The 17451-nt window shown below is 51.7% G+C and overlaps 1 protein-coding gene across 4 annotated transcripts in view; it reads right to left on the bottom strand.

Moving 5' to 3' along the window:
• Positions 1 to 7345, bottom strand: part of C19H1orf216 (chromosome 19 C1orf216 homolog) — an 88743-nt gene extending 81398 nt beyond the window's left edge. For 3 of the 4 annotated variants that reach the window (XM_075121287.1, XM_075121286.1, XM_075121288.1), the window contains exons 1-2: positions 7177 to 7345; positions 1891 to 2728 (exon numbers count right to left, since the gene is read on the bottom strand). In XM_075121287.1, the coding sequence (XP_074977388.1) occupies positions 1891 to 2715 (825 nt within the window). In that variant the 5' untranslated portion in view covers positions 2716 to 2728; positions 7177 to 7345. The remainder of the gene's footprint in view (positions 1 to 1890; positions 2729 to 7176) is intronic. The other variant, XM_048825661.2, reaches the window with a different exon arrangement.
• Positions 7346 to 17451: the final 10106 nt, after the last annotated feature.

Below are 17451 nucleotides of genomic sequence, written 5' to 3'. Positions count from 1 at the left end.
ATCTAAGCTAGAGAAGGGAAAATCCAGCAGAGGGTTAGTGTTTCCATGAGCTTCATGGTTCAAGGTTTGATTTGGGCTCTTTCAAACACCTTTTCCCCTTCATTTTAAGTGTTGTTTTTCATGGGAGATGTAGTAGATGGTACAGAGATGGGGTAAAAAGTTCCCTAAGAAACTGGCAGCCTGTGCAATGCAAACAATAACCTGACTGCACAGCACCTTTGACACCTGCAATTCATCAGGTCAGACTAGAACTGGATGATTACAATGGTCCCTTCTGGCCATTAAATCTATGAATAAAGATTCTCTTTTTCCAGCAGTTCTTATCGTGGCTTCTAGAACAACCAGAGGAGGGAAAACTCTGAAGGCCAAAACCCAAATGAAACCTTCAACCTAAAAGCTGTGAATTCAGATCTCAGTGCAGAAGTCACAGTTTTCCAGTGGATTCTAACAATGGCCCGTGGAGTTCTCCCATCTCTGATTTTAATGGCAATTTTCATGTCTAGATTCACACTCCAAGCTAAAGACGTACTTGGGGGCCAATTCCAAACCTTCCTAATGTTGCAGAGCCATGGTGAATAGGATTCCTTATTTAAAATGTTAATTCAAAGAATTACAGGGAGAGTTTCAAAGATCAGTATCAGATCATGAGCCTCAGCAAAGCTGGATTGTGAAGAGAATTGTGCCCCATTCAGAGCTGTAGTAACCAACAGACCCAACAGGCTGGGTCTAGAGAACACTCTTTGGAAGAGGCAGGCAGGGTGAGCATGGGCATGGGAAAGCCACAGCGGTAGCAGCAGCCAGGGGAGCTGTCTGCAGAGGGGACCCTGACGAACGGCTATCCAGCCAATGCAGAGAGCGGCTGAAGCTGTGCTGGCCGGTCCAGAGGGGGAGCAGTCACACATAGCGAAGCTGGGGGGAAGAGGTTGTTGCAGGGGGAGGAGGAGAAAGAGATTAGAGGAGGCATTGCAGAGCCAGTTGGGGAGACCCAGGCCTTTGAGAGGAGCCAGGCTATGACATTGCTGATGAGCTGTTCACTTTCGAAGCACAGTGGGACTAAATGGTCATGGATTTAGGGTGAAATTTGAGAGCCTCTGGGCACTCAGTGGACCTCTGAGTAGGCAGCTCAGCTGTGATGGACAGAGAGAGAGATAAGGAGGTGGGATGGATGCTAAGAGTGGTCAGTAGACTGACAGTAGTAGACCGTCCTTAGGGGTATTGTTATGATGGAACATTCCACCCAGAAATAACCCTCTTGCTAACTAATCAGGTACTAGCTTGCTGACTGGCCTGTGCCAATTCACTAGTGACCCCAGGTCTCAGGTGAGATCTCCAGTGAGACTGGGGTCCTGGGAACATTGGTGAATCCTGGCTGCTAATCAGCTGGCGAAGGGTTAATTGTTTGTGCTAAAGGAATATGCAGCATGGTGGGGCGGGGGAGGGGGTTGGGCTGAGAAAGGGTTAATCAGGCTCATTTCAAATGGCACCAGCCCCTCCCGTTCCCTGACTTCTCAACCACTAGCTGGGGCACATTTTGGACTTTTCACTTGTGCTCTCAGCGAGAGCCATGCATGGAAATGGACGGGAACATGCTTCTAGCTACGTTGTTCCCGCTCATAAATACCATGTGGCATTCGTCAGGTCGGGTGTCCTCACGCTTCACTAAATCCTTGGGTGCACAAGGCAAGAGCATCTCATGCCCGCCTCCCGTGCAGAACCTGGGAGCTGACTGCAAAGCTCGGTGGGGCCCAATCCTGGATGCTGTGCTCAGACGAAACAACTGGTTAGAGCCGGGTAAGGGTTGCGGGGGGCGGGGGTGGGCAGATCTAACTGTGACAGATGGGGAATGAGCCTCTTTCACAGGCCAGCGTGAGCCGGTGCTTTGGGACGCACCATGCCCTGCTGGATGTATCGGAGGAGCTCTTTGCGGTTGTCCAGGATGGTGTCGAAGCTCTCCTGCAGCCGGTTCTGCTGGTCCACCACTTTCTGCTGGAGGCTGCGGATCCAACGCAGCAGGGCCAGGCGCCGATACATCACCAGGTGGATGTGGTGTTTCTCCTTCTCCCGCTCCTTGTATCTCATCTTGTCCTGGAGGTTCTGGAAGGCCTCGGCCAGCACCGGGAAGACCGTGTCCAAGTTGGAGGAGTTTTCGAAATCAGCGTCGGGCACCTGAAGCGCTGGCTGGTTCCTCGGGTCTTTGGTGGTGGCAGCGGGGGCCTCCCAGGCATTGCCAGTGATACTGTCGGGGCTGTCGATGCTGAGGGAGCTGCTGGCATAGCCATTGTCCTCTAAGGGGGAGCCAGCCCATTTGCCACACTCTTTGGCCATGTCCTCGGTAGCCGCTTTCTCCTTCTCGGCACCACTGAGCTCGGCTCCCTTGTGGGGGCTGCGCACGTCCTCCTCGGAGAGTCCCAGCTTGTCTGACTTCAGCCCTCGGGGAGCATCCCTAAGCCTGCCCTGAGCTGTCTGTCTCTGCACTAAGAACACCAGATTATTGGCTGTGTTTTCTATCTGGCCGGAGCCCCCTTCCATCCGGGTCCCAATCACCACCTGGCTCCAGTTCTCGTTGCTGTCATACACTTCCGCCACAAAGTTGAAATTCTTGTCCTGCCTGAGCTCCCGTTCAGCGAGGAAGGCCGTGCCCAGCGTGGGGTCCCGCTTGCCCTCATGGAATGGAGCATTCAGGGGGACGTCTGGCTGGCACACTGCAAACATCATTCCACCCTCCCGGCTGGGAAGAGAGAGAGAGAACTGATGTGAAGGAAGGATCTTGGTCTGAGATCCCAGGGTCAGCCTGGCCTCCCAGCTCTACCGTTCCCCAGCTTCTAACTCTCCTGAGCTCAAAGGACCTGATTCTGCTCTGCATTGTCACTGCAGTAACCCCACTGACTTCAGGACAGTTACTCCAGATTAATACCAGCAGGATTAAGAGGAGAAGTAGACCCAGGGGATTGATGTAAGCACAAACCAGGGAGGAAAGAGAGGAGCATCTGGTCTGGTCTTGAATGGGATGGTACCCTAAGTTGGAAACAGGTTGATATGGCCTAAGATGTAATGTTTGGTTTCTAGTCTGAAGTCTGGGGGCTTGTGGGATTTTGGTTGGGCCTATGGTAGCATTAGGGGACAAATGTAAACTTCAGATCTGGGTCCTAAACTGTAGAAGCTCGGCTCCCAGGTTTTAGGTCTGGCCAATTTCTGGAATGGGAATAGAATGATAAGCCCTAGCAATGTATAGGGTATTGTAGCACAGTAACATAGGACACAGTCCTTCCCATGGACTTTGATGAGAACAGGATCGGGCCCCTAGTTTGGCCTGGCAAGGTCTGTTTGATTAAGATCTGGTAAAGTGAGATATGATAGTGGTGTGATGCCTTGTCTCAGTGCACCAACATTTGGCTCCGGTACGTGCTGCACTCACACTCTGGCCCAGCAAATATTAGAATAAAAGATCCCCAAAGTGTTTAAAACCTTCCTGAACTATTTCTTACGGTGGTGTTATGGGATGCAGTGGAGCTGGCCATTTCTGACTCCCCCTGGTGGCAAGGTGAGCTCCTCAAGTGGATGAGGGGAAGTCTGGTTTATATAGGAAGGTTGGAACAGAGCCAGGCAGAACAAAAACCTTAATTTCTTGTCAGGAACCCTCAGTGGTCTGGCCACCTTGGGCCCAATCCTCAACTAGTGCACGTTAGCACTGCCCTGTTGGCTCTGGCGATTGACACCCGCTGAGGATCCAGCCCCACTGTTACAGAGCGGGGGAAATGAGAACCGATGCAAAACTTTGCCCAAGCTCCATTCAGATCCTGCATCCCGAATTGTTTGAAAATGATTGTGGCATAAGAGGGTTTTTTTCCCCTTTTCCTTTTGCATTTTTGTGGCCTTCCCCTAGAGAGCAGCTCCTTTCAAGGAGTTTCTGGGCTACTTTAGTAAACCGAGGAAATCCTCAATAGTTTGTCATCCAATCCCAGGGTCAGATTTTCAACTGGTATCAATCCAAGTAACTCTATTGAAGTCAGTGAGAACACCATCCACGCTTTCCTTAGCTTCCTGTACTATACTGAAATGTAGAATTACTATGGGCTGTTGCCCAGCTGTCATGTTCCACCCCAGAGGTGGCTGCTTGTAAGTAATAAATGAAGTGAATTCTGTGCATGTAACAGTTTGTGAGGGACTTTGGAAGGATTTGATGCTATAGAAATCTTGAGATGTGATATTAGGTTTTCACATTATTAAATGAGTCAGTGGTTTAATCCTGTTTGCCCTAACGAGGGGCTTTATTTAATCATTCCCCAGCTGACTGTGCCTCCCCCCCCCCCCCCGACTGAGTGATGGATTCCGGTTCCTTCTCTGCTAAATGAAAGTGCTGAAAGGACAGCGACACTTTAAATGACTTGTGTGATTCCGCCAAGCAAAGGGACATGTCTGATCTGATATGTAGCAACATTCTGTCTAGATTAATCTCCCTAAATAGGCATCTTCTAAGACTATACTTCTCCTGCACCAGTCGGAAGCAGGAGATAAGTCTTTTAAAGAACTGTCTGATACAGGAGAAAAGTGCTGGAAACATAAAACAATTTACAAATACATCCCTGCTACCATCTGTAAGTGAGAACTACAGATGATTCTACATAATCATGGGATTAAAATCACTTTCCTTTAAAGACTTTCTTTAAAATGTGTTCAGCTTCCCAAATGCAATTCCATAGGACCCCATTAGATTATTTTAATAAGGTCTCTGCTGATTTCGATTGGTCTGCTTGATTTTAAATAATGGGCCAATAGCCCTCCCAAAACCAGTAGCCCCAATAGACCTGTTTCCTCATTACAAAACCAAGTTGCAAACTGGAACTAGTAAAAAAAAAAATTCATTGAAACTTTGACTCGGGCTCTGAGACGAGATGGATCCAATCTTCCAGCTTCATCACAGTGCGAAAGAAATTCACCGGCAGGAAAACCCAGGGGACCGCGATCACAGTTTTAAAGGAAGACAGAGCGTGGCAGACCTTTCTTTTCATTAAAAAGTTGGTGAATGAGCAAAGGAAGAACGAATCCTGGGTAAGAAATAAGTGGGCAGGCTTTGCCCACTTAGTCCTGCCCTGGTCAGTATCACTGATATTGAGTAGGCCTCACAAATATGGCATCTTTTGCTTATCTTTGTCATGTCTCAGTGAGGGAATGACAGATCTAAATGTCTGGGTATTTAGAGACAGGATAATAGTCCCCCTAGCAGATCATAGGTAGGGGCTAAAAGCCACACGTTTCCCTTCAAATAAAATGAGCATTTCTGCCCCACCGCCCCGCCAACAAAGAAAATCGTTTTCCCCTCTGCAATAGTCCAGCATTTAAAGCTCTACTCTGGGATGCAGGAGACCTGGGTTCGGACTTTCTAGGTGATGTTGGGCAAGTCACTTCAGGTGTGTCTATGGGGGATACAAGCCCTGCAACTTGGCCGCAGCTGGCCCAGGTCAGCTGGCTCAGGCTAAGGGGCTAAAAATTTTGTGTAGACGGTCAGGCTGGCGCTGGGGCTGTAGGACCCCGTGTGGGTTGAGGGTCTCAGAGCCCAGCTCCAGCCCCAGCCCAAACTCTGTGCAGCAATTTTTCAGCCCCGGAGCCTGTCTCTCAAGCCCAAGTCAGCTGACCCAGGCCAGCTGCGGCCGTGCTGCAGAGCTTGTCTCCCCGTGTAGATGTACCGTCGTCTGGCCGGGCCTCAGTTCCCATCTGTAAACTGGGGATCGTTGAACTTCCTTCCCGCCCAGGGATGTGGTGAGGGTACATATGACAGCAGGGGCCCAACAGGCCTGAATCTCGTCTACTGTCCCCCAGCATGGTCACTGACATCCGTGCAAAGCAAGGGCCAAATGTACCCTCTGAGGTAAGGGAGTGGAGAGCTCTGACTGGGAAGCACCTGCTCTGCACCCGTGGAAAGGTCGACTCGAGGGAGAGGGAAGAGGGTATCACATCCTACATCCTACCGCAGTTACTGCAGGTTTGGACCCTCTCTGCACGATAGTCCTGATCCTTTTCCCATTCACGCTGGTGTAAATCAGAATTAGCACCGTGTAAGACAAAAGAGCGACACTGGTGTAAGACTGATTAAGGGAGAGGAGAATCAGGCCCATTTGATGGGCTACCAGGAAGGGGTCACACACTCACCTGCCCTGCCTGTTTAATTTTTGATTCCAACGTGGTTGCTATGGCAAGGTTTCCATGGCAAGCAGAGACGTGTGTGTGTGTGTACACACCGCATCAGAGAGCACAATGTGCTGTGCTGGTAGCATGTGATGGATAGTGCCCAGAGGCGCAGAAGAGAGCTGTGCTGAATGATCCTGCCACAGAGACGGAGGGGGAGTCACAGAGACAGAGGGATCCCAAGGCCCCTAAAGCCCTGCCTTGTGGGATGTCTGCAGGGGATCCACGTCCTTCCCCTTCCCTCCCTCAGCTTGCAAAAAGCAATTGCTGGTTCCTTCTCCCCAAATCACACTGTTCCCTGGACTGGCCAGCTCTGTGAGCAGCTTAGCGAAAAGGCAAGGGAAAGAGATACCCGGAGAGGAGGAAGGGAACAGGCTTTTAATGTGCATGATAATCTATGCAGAGGGAGGGAGGGGGCAGCTGAACAGATGTGATCAGGGATTATGAGACTGCTGGATTCAATGCCCCAGCACACCCCCACGTGGCTATAGAGTTAGCCTGGATACCCATCCATGGCAGAGTGCCCTGTACAATCTGACAGCATCATAGCACGCCCAGCCCTTGGCTATACATAGGGGTCGGGGGGGAATGGTTGTGCTCTGTGTGTGTGTCGTAAGGTGTTGCCTGTCTCAGCCCTAAAATGGACCTGAGCAAAACCCTTCCCTGTGCAGTACGGCCCCTGTGAATGAAATCAGAGAGTCAGTCAGCACACACACACGCCCACCCAGAGATCACAAACCGGGGCATTGGCGCCATCCGCGTGGGGGGCAGGATGAGGAGGTGCTGTTGCTTTTAGATCCCTTTTAAAGCTGCTAATGACGATGAGAGAAATAAACAGCCCCCCTCGAAGGAATCCACATGTGGCAACAGGCATAAGCTGTCCACCCTGATCCCAGCACCCAGAGGAAGCAGGTGGCTTCAGCCCTTGGCACCAGCCTGTCTCCTGCATCATTCCAAATACCCCCAGACCCTCAGCGTACAGCTGACACTCACCGATGGAGCCTTGGGAAAGTGAAGGGGGATTTTCAGGCGGCTGCTCCTGCTGCTCAGCTGGAGAGAACGGAAATAGACCCCTCCACGGCAGCAGGAAAGCGTCATGCACTGCACACTTCCGACAGCAATGAGCGCTGCCGGCAGCAGTGTGTCACAGGCTGATCAGCAGCCAGGCGAGAAATGCAAAGGCACCACCAGGAGCCACCTTAACACAAACCCCAGTGCCGTCCGGGGGCGGGGTGTGTATGTCCCTTCAGAGATGACACCAAATTCCCTGCCGAGGATAAAAATCCTCCAAGGGAGGAGCCATTAAAGAAAGGCAGAGGCATTCACACAGGGACGAGAAGCCCATATTATGCCACGCTGGGATTGACTGGTCTAAGCACCAGCTTTAAACTGTCTACAGTCTGAGGCGCCATAGGTTCAAATCCCCGCAGAGGCAGCTGTTGGGGGCCCTGCTGGAGACCTGTGCAAGGGCCCTGACTTTCGGAGGGCAGGTGCTTTATGAAAATCTGGCCTCTTTCAGGTGGCTCCAGTTAGAGACCAGAAATCACTAAGCCGCAGACAGGCCAACAGATTGCTGAGATTATGGTGCCCTGGGGGCAGGGACTGTCCCTTTGTTCTGTCTGTACAGCACCTAGCACCATGGGGCCTTGGGCTCTAGGACTGTGGTGCTATCACGATGCAGATAATAAGAATGATGGTAATAAATTCCCACTGTCGGTCTCCCTAGCGCCTTCGCAGAAAGTGAACCCCAAAGGCATGTGCAGCCACAGGCCAGTGAATTGGGTGAAAACACTGAAGAACATTCACCGCACCTCGTCTGCTCGTCTCTAACTGCTTTTCATAAGCTAAAAGCTTGAGCGGGGCCCATCCTCCCTCTGTCCCCACTGCCCACTCAGCTGACTTTGAATGACCCTGTCTTTTGCAGGAAACCCTCTGTAGCCCTTTCTTTCCGTCCTGGGGCTGGGGAGCGGGGATAAACAGTCTCTGTTGAAGGTGGCTACTCATTCTGCCCCTTGTTTCACTGAGGCCTCCATGCCGCTCCGAGGAGCAGCATGCTCTGCTCCTTTGTATCATTCTGCGCAGTTGGACAACATGTTGGTTACTATTCCAGCTGCTCTGGCGCTCAGATACCATGGTGATGGGCGCCGTGCAGGAACCTGTAGAGAAAAGAACGGTTCTGGTTGTACCTTGTTCTGTGGGCAGGGGCTTTTGGGGAATTTCCAAATGCGAGGAAATGCTCGAGTGGAACCCTGGGCAGCTGCGAGACTGCCGGGAAGAGACTGCTGCAGATGGTGCCAATGAGGCTGGACCTGAGCTACAGGCCTTCTCCCAGGAATTGCCTCCATCCGTGAGGGTGTGAGGTGCTGTGGCCCCATCACAAGCGCAAGGCTTTCCCCTTGGGAACGGAGACAATGGATGCTGCTGGCAAAGGGACACCGTGGGGTCAAATCCCAAACACAGTGCCTAGCCCCAGAGTGGGCGGATGGTCCCCCCCCCCCCCCCCCCCAAGGACAAGGGTGGGATTCCTGGGTTACACTTGGCAACACTTAGTGTGCTGTGCTGATAATGTCTCCTTAGGTTTGTATGTGCATGTGTGGAGCCTGCTTGTGTGTTTTGGGGGTGTGTGTGTGTGAGATGATAAAACTCACACAGCAACACACTGAAGAGCAGACCTCAGAAACCACACTCCACACACACCCTGCCCAAGGGTTTCCCAGACTCCCCCACATTGCCCGCTTCTCAGCCCATCACCCATCCTGCGGCCAACGGGGAAGGGGGGCGATGAAAGCCGCTCTCTCAATAGTCCTCTTATTAGGCTGTGCAGGACTCAGGTGTCCTGAAACTTTAAAAAATAAAAGAACTGGCACATCAAACAACTGCAGTGAATGCGACGCCTGGAGGGGAGAGGGTCACATGAAGCACCACGAACATTTTGGGGATAAAGGGCTGTTGTCAGCACCCGGTGCGTGTTCAAGAAGGGCTCTGAACGGCTTGGAAGAATCCAGCATGTTAAGCAAGAAACACGAGATTTGGTGGCTGGAGAGACCTTTTGGCCGGGGGGCAGGGAAGGTGTCGTGCTTCACAGGAACACAAGGGGGGCTTGTGCTAGATCCCGCTGTGCACCACCCCTTCCCACTTAGCCCTCTGCCTGCTTGTCAGTTTAGAGTCGGGACTGTCTTCTTCTTCTGTGTCTATGCTGCAACTAGTCCTGCTCGGGGACTGGGGCTTGCAGGTGCCCCTGCAACGCCGTAACAACAAGCTTTTCAGGACAGGGACGGTCTCTGATTCTATGTTTCTACAGCACCCAGCACCATCAGCTTCGCAGGGGTCTCTAGACATGATTGGAGTACAAATCATAGGAGAAAACAGCATGGCCAACCCCAAGCGCCCAAGAGTCGTGCGTCAGGCCCCCCAAAATAACGAGATTTAACAAATAACCAGGGCTGGGGTCTGTTTATTGGCCTTCTAGTCTTGGCATATATAGGGGTGTAAACAAATGGCCTCTTCTTGGGCACCCCCTTGTGGCCTCAGGGCAGCCCTGCAAGTAGCTTCACCTCAGGGTGCCTCTTGAGGGCACAGTAAGTCCAATACAAGCATGTCCTCAAATCAATCCTAGTTTATTAACCGAAACGCAGTGCAAGAGTCCCAAGGCACAACGTTATCCATGTCAGGCCCATGCGCTGAATCTGTAAAAACATGGCTCTGTTCTCACCACCCTGGTGTCTTCCGCCAGCCCTGGACTCTCCCAGCCATCCTCTGTGCCTCCACCAGGACAGCCACCCCAGCCCTAACCCCGCTCTTCCCAGTGGGACCCTCAGAGCCTCTCCGTTGGGAGCCTCTCCTGGTTCCTCTGGGATGCCCAGGAGACGCCCCTTAGCTGCTCCCCTCCTCGTCCTCGGGCCCTGCAACTTACAGCCAGCAGGTTCCTTCTGCTGCTCCTTCCGACTTTCAGCAGTGTCCCAGCCCTGGCTCTCCAGCTTGGGGACCCCAGCCAGAGGCTGCTACACTCCTGCTTTCCAGCCCTCCCCAGGAACTGCTCTTCCTCACAGAGCCAGTCTGCTCTCAAGTCACTCTCAGGCCTCGGACAGCTTCCCAGATGCTGCCCTGCCCTCTTCATTGGCCCAGCAGGGAGCCTGGCCTGGACCCGGAGAGCTGAGTCCAATTTCCTTTAGTGGGCCAGCTACCCTGCCACAAGGGATCATGTCTTCAAATTTTTCTCTGCAACCAAGCGGGCCAGAAACTTTCATTTTTTTAAAATGAAAATGGAAAGTCTCATCTAACCACCTGGGTCCAGGGGCTGGGGCTTCACGAAACACACCAAATAACGCAAGTTGCATGATAAAACAGCAAGAGCTGGCGACAGGGCATGAATCATTGTTAAAGAAATAGGTTCTTCTCCTCTGAACATTACCTCCACTTAGCAGCCCACAGGCCATCATCTGCCTGTTCCTCACTGCCGCCGACAGCACACAGAGCATTGCACGGCTATGCAGACAGCGTGACCCTTTACCTTCTCCAGCCACTCTCCATACCTCTCCACGTCACTAGCCGCTGTTCCACACAGGGGGTTGTCAGTCACTTTTCATGAGGGGGCAGGAATACGACATCATGCTAACCATAGCATAACAAGCTAACAGGGTTTGCCTGAAATGCCCACCCAGATACCAAGTGTCAATCTTGCTGGAAGAAAGCTGAGTGGGTTCTGCTGGTTCACTGAATGAAGTAATTCATTGTCTGCACTGGTATAAGGCACCAGGAGGGCCTACCTGTGGAGTGAGGATCTAGGGTGTGACAGAGCAGTCCCAAGGGAGGAGCCCTAAGAGCAGCCCAGTCTGGGTGAGAAAGTTTGAATCTAATCATAGAATCATAGAATATCAGGGTTGGAAGGGACCTCAGGAGGTCATCTAGTCCAACCCCCTGCTCAAAGCAGGACCAATCCCCAATTAAATCATCCCAGCCAGGGCTTTGTCAAGCCTGACCTTAAAAACTTCTAAGGAAGGAGATTCGACCACCTCCCTAGGTAACGCATTCCAGTGTTTTACCACCCTCCTAGTGAAAAAGTTTTTCCTAATATCCAACCTAAACCTCCCCCACTGCAACTTGGAATATATAGGGGTGTATGTTATCTTATGATTCTTTGTTAATGAACTGACCCACAAGACAGGGTGAGTTTGCATGCAGTCAGTTGGTTATGTTTCTAAAGCAGGAAAGACACCTGCTGCTCACACACATATTAGCTCTTCCCACTCCATAAAGTGTCCAGGGCAGGTCAATCTGAATGTTCCCAGGCCTGGTTAGAACATGCTCCACTTTGAATTGATTTAAGTCTCTCCCAGCCTGAAACCACCCCCAACATTTTGCCCTTTTCCTTTCAAGGACACTGGCGATTTTGCAAGCCTAGATTTATTGATTGATTTACAAAGTGAACCATGGGGAAAGTTTGCAGCCGTTTCACCTTTTCAAACTGTAGTGTCAGACTAGAACTTGTGCTTTCCCCACATAAACCATGGGATTATTGTATTCCTAATTCAGACCAAGGTAGCACTGGCCATTTACCGTTAAAAAGATCCTGCTCTCTCAAAAAATGTATCACTAAAACCCATCCACCCACCCAGATTTAACAAATCCATCCATTTGCAGCTGGTGGGTAACTCCGCTGTACCAAGCTTCCCTGGTTAGAATTGAGCCCTGTGGCAGAATGAATTTCATGTATATTGTCGGTAAAAGATGTGGCTCGAAAGCGAGGTCCTATTTCTCCACACAGCAGCCTGCCCTGCACAACCCTAAGTAAGTGAATCAAGGCCTCTCCCCTCCTAAAGGGGACACATCTCCATGGCCCATTATTGGGTATATCACAGTATAACCTCAGAGTCCCTACCACGCCCGGTATTGTACATACAATTAGTGAGAGAGAGATTCCCTGCCACACACAGCTGACAGTCCAGATGGATGTGGAAGGGGGAATCAGAGGTGAAGTGACTGCCCAGGGTCACACAGCCGGTCAGCGGATGAGCTGGGAACAGAACTCAGGTACCCTGACACCTGCTCCAGCACCGCATCCACTAGACCACACTGCCGCCTCACAGATGGGAAACTGAGGCAAAGGGAGATAAGTGACCTGCCCAGAGTCACCTCAGGAGTCTGTGGCAGAACCAGGAACTGAGTCTCCTGAGTCCCTGCCCAGTGCCTTATCCATGAGCTGTTTTCTTATTCCACAGCCTCTCTGCTGAGCCTGCCAGCCAGTGACAGTTACAGTGCTGGTTTCTGGGATGCAACCACCTCCCCCGCTAGGAAACAAGCTGGGAACCCACCATGACTGAAATCCATAGACAGCCCTATCGCCGCCCCGGCTGTTCAGAGGCAGGCCGCCGTATGGAGAGATGCTGCCTATCCAGCCACAAACACGGCTCGCAGCAGAATGCAGCAAGAACCACGGAATTCCTTTGTGCATCTGCTACAAAACCAAATCTTTGGCTTTTCAGATCAAAGTCCCTCTCGTGTATTGATGTTGGATCCGGGGCTGCCATTGCTCCAGAATTTCACCCTCCGGGAGGAGGGTAGAATCTAGACCTGCACTCCAGATCTTGTGGAGGTAGCCTTCTCTTTTCAGCAAGAGAAAGATCATAGAGGAAACCAAGTTCATGGCCAGGAAGCAGGAAAAGGGGGAGGCTCTAGGGCAGGGGGGATGCAACATACTGATCTTCTAAGAGGAAGGAAGAAAATTGGACTGGGGGGGGGTGGATTTAGTGCTGAATTTTAGACTTGCTTTCCCCTCCCCCTCCCCCTCCAAACCCTGCTTCAGAAGCAAATTAAAAACTATCCCTACAGGAAATTGAAAATCATTTAAAAGACTCTGAGCAGAAAATCTAATGAGCTGGATTTTCAGAGCTAGATTTTCTGGAGGAGATAACACAATGCACTCTGGGGTTCGACCGAGGAGGGTAAGGAGACTGAGTGAATTGTAGAGATATATTCTAGGAATGACGCGACATAGGTCTGGTGGCTAAAGCAAAAGACTGAGAGGCAGGACTCCTGGGTTCTTTTCCTGACCCTGCCTTTCATTTTTTATACCAAGGTATTGCTGTGGCACCTCTGACCTCAATACAGGCCCAAATTTTCAAGAGTGCCCTCTAATTCTGAAAAAAAAAAAAAGAAGGACTTGTGGCACCTTAGAGACTAACCAAGATTAAGTGAGCTGTAGCTCACGAAAGCTTATGCTCAAATAAATTTGTTTGTCTCTAAGGTGCCACAAGTCCTCCTTTTCTTTTTGCGAATACAGACTAACACGGCTGCTACTCTGAAACCTCTAATTCTGAGTGTCTCAGCTGTCACATGCCCTCCTTGAGACACCAACAGCCTGATTCCCAGGGGTGCTGAGCACCCACCGCTCCATGAGGCGCAAAGCCCAGAGCACATCTGATTTCTTGTGAAAGCAGGGGAAGGATCTGAAAAATGGCGAGACACAACAGTGACACTGGAAAACTGGCCATTTTGGAACTCTGCCGATTCTCTTTACATCGATCCATTTTTCATCAAAAACTCCAATGCTGTGCAGAGCTGATCTTCTGGGGTTTGTTCATTGCCATGTTTATGAGCTTTTTACTAAAGACTGAACTCCCGTTAAGGCTGTGGCAGAAGCTTCAGTTTATCTATGCATCACTCCCAGCTCCGCCATCAGAAACGAGACAGACAAAGGGTGGGAGGGAAAACAGAAGGGAAGTGATTTGTCCCAGGGCAAACAGCGGGTCATTGGCAGAGCCAGGAGTAGAAACCTCCAGATCTTACAGGTTTACAAGTGTGGTGGCAGATTATTAGCGAGAGAAGCCTTCCAGATCCCTGCTGCTGAGGATAAATCCAGATCCCAGCCATCGCCACCACTACCCCTCTCCACACTTGACCCAGCATTCATGCAAATAGCCTGCCACCTGCTTCTCATATGCTGAGTTTGCCGTTAACCAATGCAACGTGCCACGCGCTTTGAACAAAATTGGTCCCAGCAGAAGCCCTCAGAAATCCACTCCAGTGCCCCCATGACGTAGGCTCCATGTCACGAGAGCCTGCTGCTGGTTCCTAACCTTTTCTGCTAGGAAGGCTGAATAAGGGAGTTCAAAGCCTCCCACATGCTGGATCAGTTAGGGGCAAATACGGCACGCACAAGGCAGGCAGCGCAGCGGCCCTGTCCAACTGCCGGGTTCGGGGAAGGGACGCCCCTGCGCATGGCTCTGGCCAGCTTTGCAAATGGGGAATGTAGGAAACAAACAATGGACAATGGCCTGTTGGATTCGCCGCGCTGCTGCCAGGGAGGGGACTGGATGGCACTTGATAGAGACAGAGTTGATGTGGGAAGGAGCTGTGCAAGCTTCCTCTACCCAGCTCTGGGCATGCCCCTCCATCCCGACCCGCAGCCCCCCCGCTATTCCAGTCTTGCCTTCTCCACACACGGCTCTGGGCATGCCCCTCCATCCCAACCCGCAGCCCCCACGCTATTCCAGTCTTGCCTTCTCCACACACGGCTCTGGGCATGCCCCTCTATCCCAACCCACAGCTTTCCATGTCTGTCTTTGCTACTCATTCGCAGCTCTGGCAATAATTCCCTTCAATCCCAGCCTGCAGCTCCCTTTGCTAGGCCACTCCTGCACTCCCCCACCGCTCCGCTGACGCACCTGGGTCCTGACCTGCAGCATTCTCTGCTATTCCATGCCAGGGCCTCCTGCACAGCTCTGCCAATGCTCATGAATAATGATACCTGGAATACCTGTCCTCCAGGTATCTCAGACTCCTTCAGTGCCTGGCAGCTCTAGCACCGAGAGCAGGCGTGTTCAGGTGTGACCGTGCTCCCCACCAGTGAGTGTGTGGGGCAAATCTGGTGCAAACCCCACAGCATGGACCACTGTCCACAGCATCTGTCTATTCAGATGTAACCCCCGTGGTGAGCAGGCCCAGCAGGAGGGAGCTCTCTGCTCCCTCTGTTGGGTCTTTTATTTATTTTACAGGACACCTAGTCAGATGGAACCAGCCCTTGCTGCCATTGGCACGTGGCAGAAGGGTTACATGTCTGAATGTCTGCAATAACAAGGCTCTCCAAGGGTCCCCATCGGGTGGTCCTGACACCCATTCAGCTGGGGGCCAGTTTGAATTCTGTCCGGCTGAGACAAAGCCAAAATGGCACCTGGAAAGCTGAAAAGTGTGCAAATTGCAAAGGGGCATATTGTTCTTTCGCAGGCATGGGGGTGCCAGCTGAGAGCAGGGACGGGGGGAAACCAGGCTGTGGGAAGGCCGGAACACTGAGCCAGCATTCACATGCCACCATTTGCTGGTTCTTGCCCTGGTTCCAGTCACCTTCCGTTTTTTTTAAAAAGAGGCAGAGATTTCACTTAGGAACCGCGTGGGTCAGAGCTTTGCTGTCAGAGCCGGGCCTGTCCCATGATATTTTAAGAAGCACAAGAGATGTGACAAAGGGAAGCAAAGACAGAGAGAGAACTTGGGGTGAAGGGGGAACTGCGAGCCATTTCCTCCCCACCCCCAGCTGCCAAAACCTGGATTCCTTCTCCAGCTGGCAGCAGCAGCCACCGGAAGGTGAAGCGGGAATGGGAAAGTAAGCAAGAGGCCTAGCATTTTGGATGGACCTATGCATAGCCAATGAAGCCAGCTTGCATTGCTGTGCACATGAACCCAGGTCAGGGCGCGCATGTGGGCTGGAATGTGCTGGTGCTTGAAGGAAATGAAACATGGTTCTTTGGGAGAGTTCCACATTCTTCTTTCTTCCTGTTTTCCTTCTGGCATTTTAATTCCCGCACGGGTTGCCACTCCCGCCCTCTCCCGCCCCCTTGCACTGAGGGCAAAGGCCTCCGCAAATGGCGTCCTGCCCTGCAACAAACCCCACCAGCTCCCAGCACCTCAGAGTGTGAGACCCAGGGCAATTCTAAGTTGGGGGGAGGGGTATGGGAGCCCTTTTCTTCTCTGCTTCCCTTCGCTGGGGGTCTTAGTCACACACTTCCCCTGGCACTAATGATTGTGTAGCATGCAGCACACCCCGCAACCGGATTACGAAATTCCCTCACCTCACACAGCTCTGTCGATGTCCCTTAATCCAATCCCCCTGCTTCCCCCCACACCCACTATTCCAGTTGTCATACACACCTCTCCGCCAGTGCCCCCATTCAGCTCCAAGCATCAGTCCCAGCCTAGTTTCTCTCCATTGTGAAACATGAAGTTCCTGCTTGCAAAGGCCCTGGGCTTGTAACAAACATGGGCCAGAATGAATCAGGTCCAAGTGAGAGCACTAAGGGTACGTCTACACTGCAATCAAAATCCCATGGCTGGCCTGTGCCAGCTGACTCGGGCCAAGGGGCTGTTTAATTGTGGTGTAGATGGTTCAGGCTTGGGCTGCAGCTCGAGCTCTGGGACCCTCCCATCTCATGGGGTCCTCATGAGCCTGAGTCAGCTGGCATGGGCCAGCCGCCGGTTTTTAACGGCAGTGTAGTCAGACCCAGAGGGGCCTGGAGACCCAGGGAGCAGCAGCCAAGGGGGCGAGTACATTGGCTAAGCTACCCTCACCATGATCCAGCCACCGCATGCCACAGATGTGTCCTCCCCTTTGCCACTCAGCCCCACTTAAAGCTCCCCCAGTAGTAGCAATCTCCTAGATTCATCGATTCCAAGGCCAGAAGGGACCATTGTGATCATCTAGTCTGACCCCCTGTATAGCACAGGCCAGAGAACTGCCCTGAAAAAATCCCAGAGCACCACGACCCTTGGTAAATTGTTCCAGTGGTTATTTACCCTTGCTGTTAAAAATGTATGCCTCATTTCCAGCCTGAATTTGTCTAGCTTCAGCTTCCAGCCACTGGATCGTGTTACACCTTTCTCTGCTAGACTGACGAGCACATTATCAAATCTTTGTTCCCCATGTTGGTTCTTATAGATTGTGATCAAGTCACCCCTTAACCCTCTCTTTGTTAAGGTAAATAGATTGAGCTCCTTGAGTCTACCACTGTCAGGCAGGTTTTCTAATCCTTTAATCATTTTCATGGATCTTCTCAGAACCCTCTCCAATTGGCCAACCTCCTTCTAGAATTGCAGACACCAGAACTGGACACAGGATTCCAGCTGCGGTCACATCAGTGCCAAATACAGAGGTAAAATAACCTCCTTGCTCCTACTCACGATTCCCTTGTTTAGACATCCAATGATCGCATTAGCCCTTTTGGCCACAGCATCACACTGGGAGCTCGTGTTCATTTGATTATCCACCAAGACACCCAAATC

The sequence above is a fragment of the Caretta caretta genome, chromosome 19 (genome assembly GCF_965140235.1).
Source record: "Caretta caretta isolate rCarCar2 chromosome 19, rCarCar1.hap1, whole genome shotgun sequence".
In the NCBI taxonomy this organism is placed as follows: Eukaryota; Metazoa; Chordata; order Testudines; family Cheloniidae; genus Caretta; species Caretta caretta.
The sequence above is the reverse complement of the archived record's forward strand: the minus strand, read 5'-3'. Positions and strand labels throughout refer to the sequence as shown.